Raw genomic sequence first — 21,381 nt, forward strand, 5'->3', positions numbered from 1 at the left:
TAATTTTATTATGAGCGATTGATTTGTTGTCTATTTCAAATAAACCCAAGCAAACATAACATTTACATACAGATTAGGAGGATAAGGGGGTTCATCGTTCTAAACCATGATAACTACCTGGACTATAATCTAAAAGCAATATAATTGTTGGAAGCTCGTGATTTGAATTTACAATTTTTTTGACAGTCTTTCTTGGCGTTATAAAAAACTTTAGGAGAAAGGTATTCAGAATGAAGATTTTATTATTGAAGTACAGTATGTTTTAGTTTTACAAAAGTTTTGTGAAACATGCTTTAGTGACAAAACTGCAGCCAAAAAAATTGTGAACATGTTTGTCTATAATGTTATCAAATTCCCCCAAGCTTTTTTTGAAAGAAAATTCATTGTCCACTAGCTTAATCATATTAATTTGACACCAAAGTTACACCACAAGGAATTCCAGGTGCTGCAGATTTGAAATTTCTTGAACAATGATCTGTAAACTGTAGGGCGATGATCACAAACAGTCTTAGAAACAATACTTGCTAGTTTTATTGGTCATAAAAAAGATTTAGTGTAATCTACCTCTGAATTTGATCACCTCTTTCTAGGTCTTGATCCAACCGGAAAAACCGAAACGACGTAAGAAGTTTTCGTTTCCTTGGTGGTTTATCATTGTTGCTTGGATTGTGTTAATCTTAACTCTGGCAGCAGCTACCACCTTTACGGTGTTCTATGGCATCCAGTTCGGCAATCGGGAAGCTAGTGAATGGCTTTGCTCAATTGTTGTGTCTTTTGTCTTTGGAATCTTCCTCACACAACCCATTAAGGTATAGTGATATCATTTCACTTTGTTCTTGATTTGGTATATGACAATGTCTTCTTATAGCATATCTTTAGCTTTGGTACAGGGGTAGTTATGTGAACTGTTCTTGAGTATCATCAAACATTCAATATTTCCAAACCGTAGTGGTACTTGAATGCATATTTACCCATTTTAATTTAAATATGGCATTTTCCTGGCCATCAGGAATTTAAATTTCAAACTAGCGCCCTCCTTTGGTAAATGTGTTTCTATTTATTTGAAATGCCAGTTGGGCAATTATTTTACATTTTCAGTAAGTGGACATTAGAAAGCTTATTTTATACCTTGAATTTTTCAGCCCATTCCATGCTTGAGAAGGGTTTGTACAAACAACAACAAAAATGCAGATATTCTAATTCTGATGTAAAATCTATAAATCAATTTTTTTTTAAAGGACTCAAAATTTTTAATTTGTATCCTTCGCTTCACAGTCGTTTTGGGGCACATGCATTGATATATTGATATGAAGTAACAAAATTAAAAAGTGACATGCACGGGGGGGGGGGGGGGGGGCTACCAAAACTAAAGACAGGCTTTAAGGGATGTGATCATGTGACAGTGATGGGGTCATGTTGGTCATGTGACACAGATGGCCAATTATCTATTAATTCAAGAGAAATCGGTGGAGTACTGAGAAGGACCTTTTTTAGCATCCCATAATCTAGTACCTTAGTAGGATTTTTCAAAAGCCAGATCAGGGATCATTGGGAGTATTTGAAATCCTATAGAAGATTGTAACCCCTGGGTCGCTTTTAAATATTAGTAATATCATTGTGATTCAGCCAATCAGATTGAATGATTTCAGTAGTTTTTAATTGTAGATTAATATTGTGATAAGTTTTATGAAACAGGACCAATAATTAATTCAGCATACAAAGAGGTAAAGGTACCAAAGGATCTTTTTTAGGGTTCTTGTTAGAAACGGTTATTCGTTAGAAGTTCTAAAAATTAAAGACTTAGATGTAATTATAATTTTCCTGTGTATATTTTTGAGGCTGTAATTTTTCTCTGTGCTCTTGCTTTTTCTGTACAGATTCTTCTGGTTGCAACCTTCATTGCCTGTATTATCAAAAGCCCTAATGCCGATGACGATACCGAGATGGAAGAGGATGAAGAGGAATTTGATCTCAGACCTGATGAAGAGTACCTCCACACAGTCTCTGGTAATAATAATATATAGCATTTATCTAGTTGCCTATCCAGTGGTGCACTTTATATATTACCCCAACTTTAGCTCTAGCTGTAAAAGGGCTTGGTGCATTCAATTAATCCCGCCGGATACCCATTCACCTCACCTGGGTTGAGTGCAACACAATGCGTGAACATTTTTTGCTGAAGGCAAGATGCCATCGCTGGAGTTCGAATCCATGCCCCTCTGATTAAAAGAGTCGTATCCACTAGACCACACCGCACCCACAAATTGTGATATTGTGATCCTTGACATTCTCACTTTATATCTGATTGAATGTGAATATTTGCACATGTACAGAGATCACATGACTAAGTACGGGGGGGGGGGGGTTCCTGTCAATCGATCAATTAGTAAAATCAACCATTTTAAAACTGAATAATGACAATGTTGTCGCTGTACTGTTTTTCCAACTTTTCTTATTCGCTTGCAGCTCTCAACTGTATTTCTTATTTCCAAATCCATGCACATATATACATGTATTGACATTTATGTAGCACCTTTCCATAGTAACAAGCCGACAGGGCTTTACAGTATAAAATAACATAATAAATATTTCTGCCTCTCAAGTGATTACAGAGAATATCATAGTAAAAATAGGTGTTTTCAGTTTATCTGGGAATAATTGTACTGAATAGCATGGACAGATGATGCTACAGAGAATTTTCCAAATACTAGGACCACATTGTTAAGTTTTATTTGAGTTCATTTTGGGAATTTTAAACAAAAAGGTTTTGTCCTAGAACGTAAAGAATAATGAGATTGTTGACCTGGAGAAAACAAGCATGAAATGTATTGTGGTACTAGGTAATTTGTGGAGATGTAAGCAAACATTGCAATCTTAAGATGTAATCGTCTTTTTGACTGGTAACCAGTGAAGTTCTTCAAACATCAGAGATGCATTCATGTTCCTGTGCTTCAATTGACCTTAGGTACTGTGTCAAGAAAGAAGCGAAAACTGCCCTACAAGCCACCTGATCCAGAGGCATTAGAAAGAGCCAGAGAACAACGTCTCAAGGAGATTAGGATGTATTCCATCTTCAGGGAGATCTTCTTCTACGTAGTGTATCTGTGGGTGGTTCTTGTCATCAGCTATGGCAATTCTGATCCTTCAGCTTACCGAATGCAAGAAGACTTCTTCAACGAGTTTGTGATTGGTCCTGATTCAGTTCATTCCTTTACCAAGGCAAGATTGAACTTAAAGATATTGGATAATACTGATGGTACTGCTGGTTGAGAATATGACACCACTTTTAATGACTGCACATCATAGCCTTTGATTATGATTTTGATCTGTTCATACCTCTTTATTTTATGTGCTACTATACAGAGTAAAACTAAATTATTCACACATATATACATATGGTTTTTTTTAAGGGGAGGGGTCAAATATCTATTGAACTATATACATGTAGTTTATCTTACCAAAAATTGTTTGTTGTAAGGTCCCAATGAACTTCTGCTGATTTTGTGTGTGTGTTAGATTTGGTTATTATCAAACATGTCAGGCTTCTGCTATTAAATATATAAACAATTTTATTGTTTTTTCCTTCAAATTCTTACTTACCGGAAACAGATCAACAGTCATACATCTTTCTGGGCCTACCTTCACACCACCCTTGTACCGACAATATTCCCTCTAACCTGGTATAATGGTGATCCAAGTCCAGAACTGGAAGGATTTCTTGCAGACCAGAATGCTTTAATCCTTGGATATCCCGTACTACGACAGGTTCGCGTCAAAAGGGGTAAGTAAATACATTACTTCTTTTGGAGGGGGTTGGAGAGGGATTCAAGATAAGAGCAGTAAAAAAGAAGATGTGCATGGTAACATATGATGTGCCCCTCTTTCTTATATCGATGCAGACCTACACAAGATGAAACGTTATTGCCCTTTTACATTACTCACTTCTCTTCACAGTGCCAAGAAAGTATACCTATTAGAAGTGATTAAATTAGTAGATCTCTATTACATGAAAATACTTGATTTTTTTTCTGGAGCGAGGTTGTGTTTATCAACTTTTCCCTGTTTAATGATCATATCTCTAAACCTCACACGAAATGAGCAGCTAAAAGCCTTTACAAACATTATTACATATGTTGTAATGTCTTGTTTTTACAATAGTCAAAGATTTTTTTGAGGGATTGATTTCAAACTTGGCTCAGGCATGTGTATGTGAGGATCTGATTATATTTTTGGTCACAAGGTCAAAGGTAAGAGGTCACAGGGCATTTGAAATTTTAGAAGTCAGCTGTATATTCTTGGTTGGCAATGGCAAAGGCAACAATTTTGACAGCATATAGCGTGCGCATTTACTCTGTATTTGGAACCGGGCAAGATTGATCTCTTGTGGAGAAAAGTGTTTCAGGCTCAAATGCAATGCACATTTTGGATTCCTTCAGATAGGCTTTTTAAAGCCCATTTAAATCCCAAAATCAATACACCATTAGGTTTATCATCTGCAAAAATATCCTAAAACACACTCAGAAGCCTTAATTCTACCTCAGAAAGAGGTGATTAAAGTACCCTAAGAATGCCTGACTTGTGATGTTATCTTACAGTCATGTAGCTTGCCTCTTGGAAAGTATGATAGTGTGAAATGGGTACTCCAGCCTGAAAGTGACAAGATTTGCATAAATAAGGTTAATTCAAAGAAGCAAAAATAAATGTTTTTTCAAAATTGGGTGAAGTTATTTAATTTTCATTATGCAGGTAAAACATTATTTTGTCATAAATATGCTTGGGGTTTATAGCTGATGATGTCACAATTCCACTTTTCCATTCCTTACTAGATATACGAATTCTTAATGACTTCACTTTTCTTAATCATGTGTTTAAAAATGTCATAACAAGATAAGTTTCATATGATGATGTTACATATTGGATCAACAGTTAATCCGATTTTTGGCATTCTTGGAGCAGGGAATGAGAGTTATTGTTAATTCATGTATGGACAAGAGAAAAAGATGGAAGATGACGTCATGATCGCACTAATTGCATATTAATTCATTTTCATAAGAATTGTCTCATCAAAATGATTTAAAATGTGGAGTTAATTATTTTTCATCTGGTTTTCATGACATTTTCTGTGATTTTATTTCTATAAATATTACTTTTTCCAGTGTAGGGTACATCTTTGATAAAATGAATTTGTTTTCATAAGGGTTTCTTTGTGTATTATTATCCATTATTGTATTTTCTATGAGTAATTTCCCCATTTATTTCTTCTATATCTCGTAGGAGAGTGCGAAGTGGTTTCTGAATTCACAAACATAGTACCGGAGTGTAATGTTGCCTACTCCGTAACGGACTCAGATGAGGAAAACTACGGGCCCGGTTGGACACCTTACAATCCAAACATAACAGACAGACCGCAATATAACTACACAGCATGGGATGACATAGAAAGTTACCCAGTACTTGGTCGTCATGCCCTCTACTCTGGAGGTGGGTATCTTGCCAAACTTCAGGGGAATAAGACCGACGTTGAAGCTCTCCTGGATCAGCTCTTCCAGGAGGCCTGGCTTGATAGGTACACACGTGGAGTGTTTGTAGAGATCGCTTTGTACAATAGTCAGGTGGATCTATTTGGGGTTATCAGTCTGTTGGCGGAGTTCCTGCCCACTGGTGGCGTGGAACCTTTCTATCGTATCGATATCATTCGTCTTTACACCTACGCTCAAGGTTTTGGGGCCGTTCGTCTTGCTTGTGAGATCCTCTTCCTCGGATTTATAGTGTTCTTTATTGTTCGTGAAATCAACAATCTGAGACGGGAGGGGGTTAAAAAATACTTCAAGACCTTCTGGAACCTGGCTGAATGGATCATCATTGCTTGTGCTATCGGAGCAACAGTTGTCTATTTCTATCGCAAATATGTCACAGCCAACCTCCTTGAGGAATTCAAGGCAACCCATGGGACTGAGAGGATCAACCTTCAGTATGTTGCCTACTGGAATGAATTACTTACGTACCTCTTAGGTGTTGTGGTCTTCATTGGCAACCTGAAGTTCATCAAACTTCTTCGCTTCAACAAACGCATCGGAATCCTGTCAAGCACCATTCAAAGCTGCACAAAAGACCTGATCCACTTTGGTATCATGTTTGGAATCTTCTTCATCGCTTACGCACTCGCCTTTCACCAGATGTACCTCCGCCATCTCCTTGATTTCTCAGACTTCATCTTTACCATGGAAACACTGTCTGCTGCCATGTTGGGCAAATTTCACTATGCTGGTATTGCTGAAACAAATCGGATCCTTGGCCCCATCTTCTTCTTTTTCTTCATGATCACCATCACGTTCATACTTGTCAACATGTTCCTGACCATCGTCATCGAGGCGTTCTCTTCAGTGAAGCGAGACATCACCCGCCAGTCCAACGACTATGAGATGGTCGACTTCATGATTGGTCAGCTAAAGAAATGGGTGGGATTGAACAACAAGACCAAGCCAGAAGACAAGAAGACCAACCCTGTGACAGAGATGGACAACCATGATCCTATGACAGAGTTCCCTGACAAGGTTGACCAACTCCTTGACTGCATCGCCAAGGTTTACTTCGATGCCTCCCAATTTGAAGACGTCATCCGCGGGATGGGTGGGTCAAAGGGGGAGAATACCAACACCACCAAGAAACGACCGGTAAAAATTGTTTTGACAGGATAATTTGTACACACAGCTGTTATGTAACAAAATGCCAAACTTAATGAAATGAATGATTTAAAATTCAACTTTAATTCAAACTGCATATTGTGACAAATCATGTACAAAAATTTTGTACAAAGTACAAAATGAGAAATATTGGTGGATTATCTTTCTCATACTTTTGGCCGACATTTCAAGTACGAGATATCAACCATGATTCAGAAGTAGAAATATTCACTCACACAAAATATATAAATAATCACTCTTAATTGCTCCCGTCCTCTGTACATAAATGCACTGCTAAGTGCAATGCCCGTAAATGCCATCCATATGTACAAATGGTATCGTTTATTATTGTGATTCTTAATAGATTAATTTTGCTGTGAATTAATAATTTAGTGAAGGTGGTGTTTGTATCTGAAGTGATAAGTGCAGCCAGCTTTGTCTTATCTGCTTGTTATTTTTTACTTTTTCTGCGGCCTAGACCAATTTCCGATTGTGAATTCAGACGACAAATGGTGATATTGAATTGATAAACTGATTAGAATGATAGATCCGATATTAAATCAAATTTTCTGAAAACATGTTGCACTTATTTGTTTTTTTTTTTTTAGATATGTAGGAATAATTGTTTTGAAATTAACATTTGTAAAGATTTATAGTAGCCTGAGCTATAACAGGGAAACACTTAATGCCAAACAGACTTATAGCATTAGTTACTGCCGAGTATCACCTGCTATTATAGTTCAACGGAATTGATTTGACTAAATAGAATAAAATGAAGTTCACATTATACTGGAAATTCTTATTTGGGTTCATTAATGCTTCAACATGCTAATTGTTTGCAAATAAAGTGATATTATATCATATCATATTTTGTATTGTAAGTAACAATTCAATATACTGTATGCTTGAAAAGTAAAGAACTTGATTTGACACCTCTAAAATGTCATTAACCATAAACAATACTTTGGAAAACAATATTTTGGAAAAGGAAAAAGCTGGTATTATAAATTTCATGTAATGATAGTGAATAGTGGATGAATGGCAGTGTCAACGATCATGTGCTCACTGATCATGTTATCCAGACAACTGTTTTCTGAACATTTAACAATTTTAGTATTGTTCTATAATATTTGATTCTCTTTACTTACTGAAATAATGTATGCAAAAAAAAAATCAAATTATTTAGATAAGAATTGAAATCATTTGTGATCAACCTGTTCTAGGGTATATATTCCCTCATGTCTTTCATGGTAAGTCTTTCATTGCTTTTTTGTATAATGTATTTCACTTAATCATTAAATTATCTTGATCTGTATATATGCCTATAAGATACACTTTCCTTGTTACTTTAGTAGCACCATGAAATATCACAGTATATACATCGTCAAGAGCACCTAATCCCATTCACATAACACTGAAATACTTTGAACACTATTAAAAGGATAGCAACTTAAATTAGAAATTTAATGTGTGCCAGATGCCACATTATTCACCCACTACAAATTATCTTGATCTGATGCTAGAGAAAATATGTTTGGGTTTACTTGTCAGAATACTTCCCCTTGTGGTAACTACATCAGCAGTACTGGAATTGTTAGCATATACCAGTCAAGTCAACAGATGAATGCAAGATATAAGAAATAAAAACAATAGGAATTCATGAAACACCAGTAAAACCAAGGATGGACGATAGACTGCTCGTTCAAACCATTTAACATCTTATAAGTTGGTTCTACAAAAGTGCATCTTATTTAATCGTAATTACTGTGCCGAATGAGATATAACATACAGACATGTTTATGAAATACCGCCTTGCTCAGATGATGACAGTTACATTCAGATGAATTTGAAATTATTCTCAGTCAAAAATTTACGTATGAGATGAACATAGATGTGTCACTTGAATGGGGCATGTAATGCATTAAAATGCTGTGAATGTGATTTGCATTAAATATATATTCTAATACATGTCTATCGCAATACATTTCCTTTTCCTGATGTGATCGTGAATAGATGAATAAATATTTTAGTTTGAAAATGGCCTGGACCTGAATTTGATTTTTTTTGTTTGGCTTTGTAGATTATTGTTAAGTGTGCATATTCATCCATGAGTAATGCATTCATGTGGTTTTTCTAGCCTCCCATTGGTCAAATAGTAGGGTTCTGCCTTTAAACCCTGACTAAAGCCTTGACAATGGGTCAACAATGTGTCCTATGCTGAGGATTCATCTAACATCCCAATTTTACAAAAGTTTAGTGGTCATTCAAATTGAAATTCAGTATCTACCACACACTCTCGGTTGTATATTATTTTTCTTTAAAAATAGACTATTGGACACTTACTTTACAGTGTTAGCAATTGGCTATCAGGAAGATACAGACAAAGATTATATCTTGAAATTTTCAGCCCATTCCATGCTTGAGAAGGATATAATAAATATTCAGATATTTTATTTTGATAGAATAAATTTTGATATAGATTTGTTCAATAAAATACTTTTTTATGTTATACACTTTACATTGTAATACACATTTATGTAATCTAGTAATACATTGGAATAATGATATAAATTTTTGGAATAGTGAAATTAACTTTTGGGGGATTTACCAAAACTAAAGATAGGCTTTAAAGTTTGATTCTTATTTGATCTGATTTGAATAAATGAGTATAAGTCAAATTTGCACATTTGAAGGTGTGCAGTTCCATGAAATATGTTTGCTCAATACCCTATGTGTCGGTTGAAAAAAAAAATCATGTCTGCTTCTAGATCATGAAATAATTTATAAATACCATATAAATTATGATAGCTTGAGAAGTTCATGAAGTGCAAGTAAGAATTAAAGTGAACTGGGGCTGGACACACATTGCAATTATTTTCTGAAATTATCTAGGTGTAAAGTTAAACCCATAAGTTAAACATCTAACAGAAGTGTTATTTAGCACACAGCATAACTTGATTTCTAGTTGTAAGACGGGTACTACTAATTTCTCGATAGCCATGTTCATTCATTGTTCAGAATCAGTTCCGATCAAAGTTTGAGTAGAAATAATAGAATGCTACAAATTAACTATAATGGAATAGTTGCACACATTTACTCTTCATTCTACTCATTTTTGCCAAGTTTGCATGGGGGATAGAAGATTGAAAACCACAAATTTGTAGTGAATTTTACGTGTGGAAAGGAAGAAAGTGCAAGGGGATTGGATTGTGTGCGTGAAAAGAAAGAAAGTACGAGATTAATGCAATGGGTGTGAGGAGAGTAGATTCTGTGGAAAGTGAGAGGGACTTGGAATGGGGGTGTAGAAAGGGTGAGGGGAGTGGAGTGTGAGTGTTGAAAGAGAGAGGATTGTATCGGATGTGTGGAAAGGGAGGAGTGGTTTGTGTATGTGTGGAAAGAGTGAGAGGATTGTATCAGGTGCGTGGAAAGAGAGAAGGAGTGGTTTGTGTGTTGGTGGAAAGAGTGAGAGGATTGTATCAGGTGTGTGGAAAGAGAGGAGTGGTTTGTGTGTGTGTGTGTGGAAAGAGAGTGAGAGGATTGTATCGGATGTGTGGAAAGGGAGGAGGGGTTTGTGTATGTATAAAAAGAGTGAGAGGATTGTATCAGGTGTGTGGAAAGAGAGAAGGAGTGGTTTGTGTGTTGGTGGAAAGAGTGAGAGGATTGTATCGGGTGTGTGGAAAGAGAGAAGGAGTGGTTTGTGTGTGTGTGGAAAGAGAGTGAGAGGATTGTATCGGATGTGGAAAGGGAGTAGGAGTGGTTTGTGTGTGTGTGGAAAGAGAGAGAGGATTGTATCGGTTGTGTGGAAATAGAGGAGTGGTTTGTGTGTTTGGAAAGAGTGAAAGGATTGTATTAGATGTGTGGAAAGAGAGAAGGAGTGGTTTGTGTGTGTGTGGGAAGATTGTATCGGATGTGTGGAAAGAGAGGAGTGGTTTGTGTGTGTTGAAAGAGAGTGAGATGATTGTATCGGATGTGTGGAAATAGAGAAGGAGTGGTTTGTGTGTTTGGAAAGAGTGAAAGGATTGTATCGGATGTGTGGAAAGAGATATAGGGGTGGTTTGTGTGTGTGGAAAGAGAGTAGGAAGATTGTATCGGATGTGAGGAAAGAGAGGAGTGGTTTGTGTGTGTTGAAAGAGAGTGAGAGGGTTCTATCGGATGTGTGGAAAGAGAGAAGAAGTGGTTTGTGTTTGTTGAAAGAGAGAGGATTGTATCAGGTGTGTGGAAAGAGAGAAGGAGTGGTTTGTGTGTGTGTGGGAAGATTGTATCGGATGTGTGGAAAGATAGGAGTGGTTCGTGTGTGTTGAAAAGAGTGAGAGGATTGTATCAGATGTGTGGAAAGAGAGTTTGTATGTGTGAAAAGAGAGAGGGTTGTATCAGATGTGAGGAAAGAGAGAAGGAGTGGTTTGTGTGAGGGAGGGTGTGTGTGTGTATGTGGAAAGAGAGTGAGAAGATTGTATCGGATGTAAGGAAAGAGAGGAGTGGTTTGTGTGTGTTGAAAGAGAGCGAGAGGATTGTATCAGATGTGAGGAAAGAGAGAAGGAGTGGTTTGTGTGTGTGTGAGAGGATTGTATCAGGTGCGTGGAAAGAGAGGAGTGGTTTGTATGTGTGGAAAGAGAGTAGGAAGATTGTATCGGATGTGTGGAAAGAGAGGAGTGGTTTGTGTGTGTTCAAAGAGAGTGAGAGGATTGTATCAGATGTGAGGAAAGAGAGAAGGAGTGGTTTGTGTGAGGGAGGGTGTGTGTGTGTAGTTTGAAAGAGAGTGAGAAGATTGTATCGGATGTGAGGAAAGAGAGGAGTGGTTTGTGTGTGTTGAAAGAGAGCGAGAGGATTGTATCAGATGTGAGGAAAGAGAGAAGGAGTGGTTTGTGTGAGGGAGGGTGTGTGTATGTAGTTTGAAAGAGAGTGAGAAGATTGTATCGGATGTGAGGAAAGAGAGGAGTGGTTTGTGTGTGTTGAAAGAGAGCGAGAGGATTGTAACAGATGTGAGGAAAGAGAGGAGTGGTTTGTGTGAGGGAGGGTGTGTGTGTGTATGTGGAAAGAGAGTGAGAGGATTGTATCAGGTGTGTGGAAAGAGAGGAGTGGTTTGTATGTGTGGAAAGAGAGTAGGAAGATTGTATCGGATGTGTGGAAAGAGAGGAGTGGTTTGTGTGTGTTCAAAGAGAGTGAGAGGATTGTATCAGATGTGAGGAAAGAGAGAAGGAGTGGTTTGTGTGAGGGAGGGTGTGTGTGTGTAGTTTGAAAGAGAGTGAGAAGATTGTATCGGATGTGAGGAAAGAGAGGAGTGGTTTGTGTGTGTTGAAAAAAGAGAGAGGATTGTATCAGATGTGAGGAAAGAGAGAAGGAGTGGTTTGTGTGTTTGGAAAGAGTGAAAGGATTGTATCGGATGTGTGGAAAGAGATATAGGGGTGGTTTGTGTGTGTGGAAAGAGAGTAGGAAGATTGTATCGGATGTGAGGAAAGAGAGGAGTGGTTTGTGTGTGTTGAAAGAGAGTGAGAGGGTTCTATCGGATGTGTGGAAAGAGAGAAGAAGTGGTTTGTGTTTGTTGAAAGAGAGAGGATTGTATCAGGTGTGTGGAAAGAGAGAAGGAGTGGTTTGTGTGTGTGTGGGAAGATTGTATCGGATGTGTGGAAAGATAGGAGTGGTTCGTGTGTGTTGAAAAGAGTGAGAGGATTGTATCAGATGTGTGGAAAGAGAGTTTGTATGTGTGAAAAGAGAGAGGGTTGTATCAGATGTGAGGAAAGAGAGAAGGAGTGGTTTGTGTGAGGGAGGGTGTGTGTGTGTATGTGGAAAGAGAGTGAGAAGATTGTATCGGATGTAAGGAAAGAGAGGAGTGGTTTGTGTGTGTTGAAAGAGAGCGAGAGGATTGTATCAGATGTGAGGAAAGAGAGAAGGAGTGGTTTGTGTGTGTGTGAGAGGATTGTATCAGGTGCGTGGAAAGAGAGGAGTGGTTTGTATGTGTGGAAAGAGAGTAGGAAGATTGTATCGGATGTGTGGAAAGAGAGGAGTGGTTTGTGTGTGTTCAAAGAGAGTGAGAGGATTGTATCAGATGTGAGGAAAGAGAGAAGGAGTGGTTTGTGTGAGGGAGGGTGTGTGTGTGTAGTTTGAAAGAGAGTGAGAAGATTGTATCGGATGTGAGGAAAGAGAGGAGTGGTTTGTGTGTGTTGAAAGAGAGCGAGAGGATTGTATCAGATGTGAGGAAAGAGAGAAGGAGTGGTTTGTGTGAGGGAGGGTGTGTGTATGTAGTTTGAAAGAGAGTGAGAAGATTGTATCGGATGTGAGGAAAGAGAGGAGTGGTTTGTGTGTGTTGAAAGAGAGCGAGAGGATTGTAACAGATGTGAGGAAAGAGAGGAGTGGTTTGTGTGAGGGAGGGTGTGTGTGTGTATGTGGAAAGAGAGTGAGAGGATTGTATCAGGTGTGTGGAAAGAGAGGAGTGGTTTGTATGTGTGGAAAGAGAGTAGGAAGATTGTATCGGATGTGTGGAAAGAGAGGAGTGGTTTGTGTGTGTTCAAAGAGAGTGAGAGGATTGTATCAGATGTGAGGAAAGAGAGAAGGAGTGGTTTGTGTGAGGGAGGGTGTGTGTGTGTAGTTTGAAAGAGAGTGAGAAGATTGTATCGGATGTGAGGAAAGAGAGGAGTGGTTTGTGTGTGTTGAAAAAAGAGAGAGGATTGTATCAGATGTGAGGAAAGAGAGAAGGAGTGGTTTGTGTGTTTGGAAAGAGTGAAAGGATTGTATCGGATGTGTGGAAAGAGATATAGGGGTGGTTTGTGTGTGTGGAAAGAGAGTAGGAAGATTGTATCGGATGTGAGGAAAGAGAGGAGTGGTTTGTGTGTGTTGAAAGAGAGTGAGAGGGTTCTATCGGATGTGTGGAAAGAGAGAAGAAGTGGTTTGTGTTTGTTGAAAGAGAGAGGATTGTATCAGGTGTGTGGAAAGAGAGAAGGAGTGGTTTGTGTGTGTGTGGGAAGATTGTATCGGATGTGTGGAAAGATAGGAGTGGTTCGTGTGTGTTGAAAAGAGTGAGAGGATTGTATCAGATGTGTGGAAAGAGAGTTTGTATGTGTGAAAAGAGAGAGGGTTGTATCAGATGTGAGGAAAGAGAGAAGGAGTGGTTTGTGTGAGGGAGGGTGTGTGTGTGTATGTGGAAAGAGAGTGAGAAGATTGTATCGGATGTAAGGAAAGAGAGGAGTGGTTTGTGTGTGTTGAAAGAGAGCGAGAGGATTGTATCAGATGTGAGGAAAGAGAGAAGGAGTGGTTTGTGTGTGTGTGAGAGGATTGTATCAGGTGCGTGGAAAGAGAGGAGTGGTTTGTATGTGTGGAAAGAGAGTAGGAAGATTGTATCGGATGTGTGGAAAGAGAGGAGTGGTTTGTGTGTGTTCAAAGAGAGTGAGAGGATTGTATCAGATGTGAGGAAAGAGAGAAGGAGTGGTTTGTGTGAGGGAGGGTGTGTGTGTGTAGTTTGAAAGAGAGTGAGAAGATTGTATCGGATGTGAGGAAAGAGAGGAGTGGTTTGTGTGTGTTGAAAGAGAGCGAGAGGATTGTATCAGATGTGAGGAAAGAGAGAAGGAGTGGTTTGTGTGAGGGAGGGTGTGTGTATGTAGTTTGAAAGAGAGTGAGAAGATTGTATCGGATGTGAGGAAAGAGAGGAGTGGTTTGTGTGTGTTGAAAGAGAGCGAGAGGATTGTAACAGATGTGAGGAAAGAGAGGAGTGGTTTGTGTGAGGGAGGGTGTGTGTGTGTATGTGGAAAGAGAGTGAGAGGATTGTATCAGGTGTGTGGAAAGAGAGGAGTGGTTTGTATGTGTGGAAAGAGAGTAGGAAGATTGTATCGGATGTGTGGAAAGAGAGGAGTGGTTTGTGTGTGTTCAAAGAGAGTGAGAGGATTGTATCAGATGTGAGGAAAGAGAGAAGGAGTGGTTTGTGTGAGGGAGGGTGTGTGTGTGTAGTTTGAAAGAGAGTGAGAAGATTGTATCGGATGTGAGGAAAGAGAGGAGTGGTTTGTGTGTGTTGAAAAGAGAGAGGATTGTATCAGATGTGAGGAAAGAGAGAAGGAGTGGTTTGTGTGAGGGAGGGTGTGTGTGTGTGTGTATGTGGAAAGAGAGTGAGAGGATTGTATCAGGTGTGTGGAAGAGAGAAGGAGTGGTTTGTGTGTGTTTGGAAAGAGTGAGAGGATTGTATCGGATGTGTGGAAAGAGAGGAGTTGTTTATGTGTGTGGAAAGAGTGAGAGGGTTGTATCGGATGTGTGGAAAGAGAGAAGGAGTGGTTTGTGTGTGTGTGGAAAGAGTGAGAGGATTGTATCAGGTGTGGAAAGAGAGAAGGGGTGGTTTGTGTGTTGTGGAAAGAGTGCGAGGGTTGTATCGGATGTGTGGAAAGAGAGGAGTGGTTTGTTTGTGTGGAAATAGAGTGAGAGGATTGTGTCAGGTGTGTGGAAAGAGAGGAGTGGTTTGTGTGAGAGGGTGTGTGTGGGAAGATTGTGAGAGGGTTGTATCGGATGTGTGGAAAGAGAGAAGGAGTGGTTTGTGAGTGTTGAAAAGAGTGAGAGGGTTGTATCAGGTGTGTGGAAAGAGAGAAGGAGTTGTTTGTGTGTGTGGAAAGAGAGTGAGAGGATTGTATCAGGTGTGTGGAAAGAGCTAGAGAAGGAGTTGTTTGTTTGTGTGGAAAGAGAGTGAGAGGATTGTATCAGGTGTGTGGAAAGAGAGAATGAGTGGTTTGTGTGAGGGTGTGTGTGTGTGGAAAGATTTGATGGAGATTTGTTTAACACACCAACAATTATAAGATGTTGAAATTAGGATTTGGAACTGCAAGGTTGGAAAGTTTTTAAGTAGACATGTGAAGGTCAGAAGATGCATGGTACAATGTTGGAATCTTGTTTGCTCGAAAAGCAATCATGGCACAACATCGGTTTCTTCGGTACGATACTGGACCAACGTTAACTGAATCTAGGAATATTCAGTACATGACAAAAATAATTCACTTGTCTATGTTATCCGATAATTCTCTACCTGGAAAATTTCAGAAAGTATGAAGTTTAATTAATATGTATTCAATTAATTTAATTAAGTTTAATAAGTATCAATTAACATTAATTTCAGGTGAAATTTCAAGTTTAAATGTAAAAAAAAATGTTACTTGCAATAGCCTGTCAAATATAGCAAACTACAGAAGTCAATGACCGTATCTACTTGAGATGTAGGATAGGACCAGACAGAAGGATTAGGGTATAGTTTGTGTTAGGATGTACTTCAACTTGAATGATTGACTTACGTTGTAATGACATTAATATTCGAGCAACGTTGCAACGATATTGATAAGGAGCTAAGTTGCCAGACAACTTTAGAGCATTAATCCCGGACAACGAAGGACCAACTTTGTAACACTGTTTGACGATGCATGCGCGTGCACTTCCCTCGAGAGTGCAACGTTGTCCACCAACTTACAGCAGTTCAATTGTTGGAGCATTGTTCCCGGACAACGTTGGACCAATTACGTTTTCGTTCCGATGTTGTATGCGCGTGCACTTCCATCGAGGCTGATACAAATGTTGGTTCCACGTTGACGGACAGCGTTGAACCAACGTTTTTGTTCCGACGATGTACATGTGCGTGCACTTCTATCGATTATGCAATGTACGTTGCCTAACAACATTAAGGCAGCGTCACTAGCGTACCTACGGGGGGGGCAGGGGGGGCACTCTGCCCCCCCTGACGAGTCACAACCCATGCAAAAACGTCTCTTTGCCCCCCCTGACGGGCTTGAAAAACCTTTTTTGCCCCCCTGACGATTTTTTATTTTTTTTTGCTTGTCAAATTTTTTTCTGGCACGAAATCCTTTATTTGTGACCGAAGACTTTTTTTTTTTTTTTTTTTTTTGCTTGTCAATTTTTTTCTGGTACGAAATCCTTTATTTGTGACCGAAGACCTTTTTTTTTTTTTTTTTTTTTTTTTTTTTTTTTTTTTTTTGCTTGTCAAATTTTTTGGCGGACGGTTTTGCCCCCCTGTGGAAAATCCTAGGTACGCCACTGGGCAGCGTTGGGTAATTTTTTTTGCAGCGTTGCAACGCGCTGGTCAAATGTTGTATTATCGGATGATCTTATTCTAATATATGAAGAGCTCACTTGCAAAAGGGGTTAGGCAATTTTTCATCAAAAATTTGATTTTTATGTCTCAATGTATAGATTTTTAGTAGCTCTATAAGGTGATACCAAAGAAAAGTTGAAATTCCCATTAAAAAGTGAACTAAAATGGCAAAGAAAAATCACTTTTTTTTCAAAAGAGGTTAGGTCCATTTCAGTTTGGTTGCAAAAGGGGCTAGGTCCACACATAATTTTTTTGGAAAAGAATATTTTAAAAAATATGAAGACAGGTACCCAATTTTATGTTCTCATGGTAAGGTGTCATAAACATTCAGTTTCGCATAAGAATATTGCAATATGGGAGAATTAAAAAAATGATTTTCTTGGAGTTGACCCGAGTGGACCTAACCCCTTTTGCAATCAAACTCTTCTGAAGAACTCATTTGTCAAAAGGGGTTAGGTCCATATTTCATAAATTTTATTGTTTTCTGTCTCTAAACCTCTAAACTTTTATTCGCTTTGATGATACCAAAGAAATTTTGAAATTCAAATGAAAACGTGAATGAAAGTGGCAAAATTTTTTTTTTTCAATCCAAAGAGATTGGATTCATTTCAGTTTGCTCGCAAAAGGGGTTAGGTCCACAATGATAATTAAAAAATATATATAGAAAAAAAATTGAAGACAGGTATATTTCTTTTATACCCAATTTATGTTCACATGATAGGGTAGTACATCATGACAATTTAGTTTCTCATAAGAATATTGCAATAAATGAGAATAAAAAAAACATGGTTAATCTCGGTTTGGTCTAAAGTGGACCTAACCCATTTTTTGCAACTAAACTCTTCATATAAAGGATACATTCGCCAAATTTTAGACTACGGAGTACCGGTTTACAATGGTAACCTATCCAAAAGCCATGTACTTGCCTTGGAAAATATTCAGAAACGTGCTTGTAAGATTATGCTTGGATGCCAGTATGAAGACTATACTAACGCATTGGAAACGTGCAATATTTCTTCGTTAGAGGCAAGACGAAAACAGTTAGGAATTGACTTTGCCAGTTCTCTTGCCAAGCATCCACAATTTACAAATAGTTTACCTCTTTGACAGCAATGTAATTATGTTTTATGATCACAATTGAAATATCAACAACATAAATGCAAAGCTAAACGTTTCCAATGTAGCCAAGTGAATGTAGCTCTCTTTCATACTTTGTTAATCTTTTAAATAACATGTAGGCCTAATCAATCTAATTTTGTTTTACTTTGTATGTTGACGATTCCACAGTATAATTACATCGTTTGCTATCATCATTTTACTATTTTACTATGTTAATATATTGAACGCTTTTATTTTTTTTTTAATCTCACTGGAATATTCCTGCTACCATCTCTAAATGATAGGATATGGTGTGTAATGCCAAGATGTGATGAACGTGATCTGTTCTTTTTTCCTCTTTTTCTCCTTCTGGTTTCTCCTCCCTTTCTCTCCTCTCTTTTCCATTCTCTCCATTTATATCCTTACATCTTCACGACTTCCTTTTACATTCGACTAGTTTCCTTCTTTCTTTTCGCTCACCTACCACTGCATTATTCTTTTTCTCCACTGACACTTTTTTCTAAGATCACATAGTTTACATAATAGGTTTGTGTATCATTTAAGAAAATGTTACGATACTTTGTATGAGAACTTTTTATGTAACTTGCATGTTTGTAAACTTGATCACAACTCGGCCTTTGGCTGCGATGATCTTTTAATAAACCATTCTATCTATCTATCTACATATCGTGGAGCATAACGCCTAACATATTTTATCGCGTGGGTAGGATTTTGAATATGGCAAAATTGTTACTGTATAGAGACAATGGCGTTTGATCGGCCCACAGACTCTGAATAGTTGAAATTGAAAAGCTTGGTGAGTTTCAAATAGGCTCATTGTTGTATAGTACTTTTGTTCATGTTGGCCCACTAGCGTACCTACGGGGGGCAGAGGGGGCAGTCTGCCCCCCCCCCCCCCTGACGAGCCACAACCCATGCAAAGGACGTATCCCTGCCCCCCTGACGAGCTTGAAGACCTTTATTGCCCCCCTGACGAGCTTTTTTTTTTTTTTTTTTTTGCTTGTCAAATTTTTTGGCGGACGGTTTTGCCCCCCCTGTGAAAAATCCCAGGTACGCCACTGTGTTGGCCCAATCGAACATTCACAGGGAACAAAATTATTTTCGTAGACAGAAAGGAGAGAGAGAGAGGATAGAGAAATAGGGAGAGGGAGGGAGAGAGAAAGAGGGAGAATGTACTGTGCCCCCCCTACAAAAAAATATAATTTAGAAACAAAACTTCAAAAGTTTGGAATAATGCCCATGACATAGGCAATGTCAGATACCATGCATGATCCGAGAACCGTAGCACAAATAATTTCTGGTTGGTGAATACATTTATCATGTTTATAGTGTGAATTGCATGGGTTGGGAACAATAGTGCTACCGGGCCAAGCTACGCGGTTTAAACTCTTTGTAAAATCTCATTATATTTCTCTCACAACAACAAAAAACAAACTCGACTTGCCTTGGTGTACGCTGTATTGGAGGTAAAGAGAGTGTTTTGTTCTTCCGATTTAGTATTACACTTCGTTCCTGTCCTGACTGAATTGTCTTTAAAACTTAAACCATATTATTCATATATGTTTTTCCCGGAAATATAATCTTATGATGCATCGAGTAGTGGTCCTGAGTTTTATATTCATCGTATTACTTCTCTTCGGTTCTGCCGACAGCCAAGAGGATCGACATACGGGGGAAAGATTGTATGATCAGGTAGGGTAAATCCATGCATGGAGGGAAATTGTCATGCCGGGGCAGGGAGGGGGCGAGTATATAAGACGGCCGTAAAAAATTTCGTCATTATTTTTTAACTTAAGAATGTATATGGAGATCTATCATCTAGACGACTCTCTTTTTTAAATGATTTTCTTAATATTTCCCCGTTTTTTAACTTTCTTTTAAACACGCGACATGGTGATGATGATAGAGATGAGGATGAGGAGGAGAATAAAGATGATGATGATGTGATTATGATGATGATCATGATGATCATGATGGTCATGATGGTGATGATGATCATGATGATGATTATGATCATGATGATCATGATGATCATGATGATGGTGATGATGATCATGATGATGAGGAGGAGGATAATGATGATGATGTTGATAATGATGATCATGATCATGATTATGATGATCATGATGATGATGATGATGGTGATGGTGATGATGATGATGGTGGTGGTGATGGTGATGAAGATGGTGATGATAAAGATGGTAATGATGATGGTGATGAAGACGGTGATGATGATGATGATGGTGATGATGATGATAAAGATGATGATCATGATGATGATGATGATGGTGATGATGATGATGATGGTGATGATGGTGATGATGATGATGATGATAAAGATGATAATGAGGATCATGTCCATGATGATGATGATTCGTATCATGTTTTTTTTTACTAACAGCAAACCTTGAAAGAAATGAAGGCATCCCCGCTCATCAGAAAGATGAAAAGATCCATTGACGACTTTTTGAGCAGACGCCCAGATTTCAGAAGAGTATGACAACCTGTCGCACCGTAGAGCAGACATGGAAATCGCAACTGTCTACCTTGGCTCTTCCCAACCCTCATGCTTATGGGATTGTTCATTCAGAGACCGAAAATAACAGCTGAGCAGATGATTAAACTGTAAATAGAAAGACGATGTCCATGATAATTTCTATGTAGAGAAAGAATGGAGGCTTTAATGCAAATAAGAAAAATAGAGATAACAAGATCTTAAGATGTTCAATATGTACATGTATATCACATGAAGGAAATGATTATCTATCGAAACAAAACGTAAATATCTTGATAGGATCAAGGGAACATTTACTTTCATTTCTGATTTGTCCGTCGATAGAGATAGTGAAGAAAAAGGCACATTAATCAAAGTGTATGTATAATATCGACATTTGGGAGTCACAGCTTTTTTTTACACTAATGGATGAGGGTGGTATTTTAAAAGCAATTTTTATTAGACAAAAACTGAATAATTGGAGAACATTTTCTCGTCGTCTGTAAGGTAAAGTCTATCTGTAGGAAACATCGCCTTGTCATTTAAATAAGGTGGCAATTATAGACCTACACCAATAACTTTTATTCATACTAGACGAAGATTTATTAAACTTTATAGATTTAGTTTGAATGCGAATGTTGAAAAAACGGAAGTTGATTTGATCTGAATTAAGAGCCAGTGTAAAATGAAATATGGTAAATCTGTATTAATACCCTCCTTTTTATGTAAATGCATTGACCGTGTCAACGTGAACGGATAAATAAAATATTTTACCTTGAAAATGAACAAGACTGATTTTGCTTGGCTTTATGGATGTTGGATTATTATAATACATGTAGTTTGTTCGCCTCACAAAGGGACCTGCCTTTGTGTTATTCTGTGTGGGAATGGTATTCTTGATAAGTCAATGAACCATTTCTGAAACTATACTTTTATCAAATGCTAGTTGCCGACCCATTGACCAAATACAAATTATCTTAATTCCACAATAACAGGCTGTCAAACACGATATTTGTTAT

The 21,381-nt window shown here is 38.1% G+C and overlaps 1 protein-coding gene and 1 long non-coding RNA gene across 2 annotated transcripts in view; both read left to right on the plus strand.

Moving 5' to 3' along the window:
- Positions 1-8,726, plus strand: part of LOC129270363 (uncharacterized) — a 37,580-nt gene extending 28,854 nt beyond the window's left edge. Inside the window, exons 33-37 of the mRNA XM_064106064.1 lie at positions 591-809; positions 1,878-2,007; positions 2,966-3,219; positions 3,610-3,781; positions 5,275-8,726. Of these exons, the coding sequence (XP_063962134.1) occupies positions 591-809; positions 1,878-2,007; positions 2,966-3,219; positions 3,610-3,781; positions 5,275-6,698 (2,199 nt within the window). The 3' untranslated portion in view covers positions 6,699-8,726. The remainder of the gene's footprint in view (positions 1-590; positions 810-1,877; positions 2,008-2,965; positions 3,220-3,609; positions 3,782-5,274) is intronic.
- A 10,544-nt stretch (positions 8,727-19,270) lies between these two features.
- On the plus strand, positions 19,271-21,147 carry LOC129270009 (uncharacterized). Its single transcript, XR_008585503.2, has 2 exons — positions 19,271-19,560; positions 20,270-21,147. It is a non-coding gene; the product is annotated as an uncharacterized LOC129270009 (long non-coding RNA).
- Positions 21,148-21,381: the final 234 nt, after the last annotated feature.

Source organism: Lytechinus pictus, chromosome 10, assembly GCF_037042905.1.
Source record: "Lytechinus pictus isolate F3 Inbred chromosome 10, Lp3.0, whole genome shotgun sequence".
NCBI classification, from domain to species: domain Eukaryota; kingdom Metazoa; phylum Echinodermata; class Echinoidea; order Temnopleuroida; family Toxopneustidae; genus Lytechinus; species Lytechinus pictus.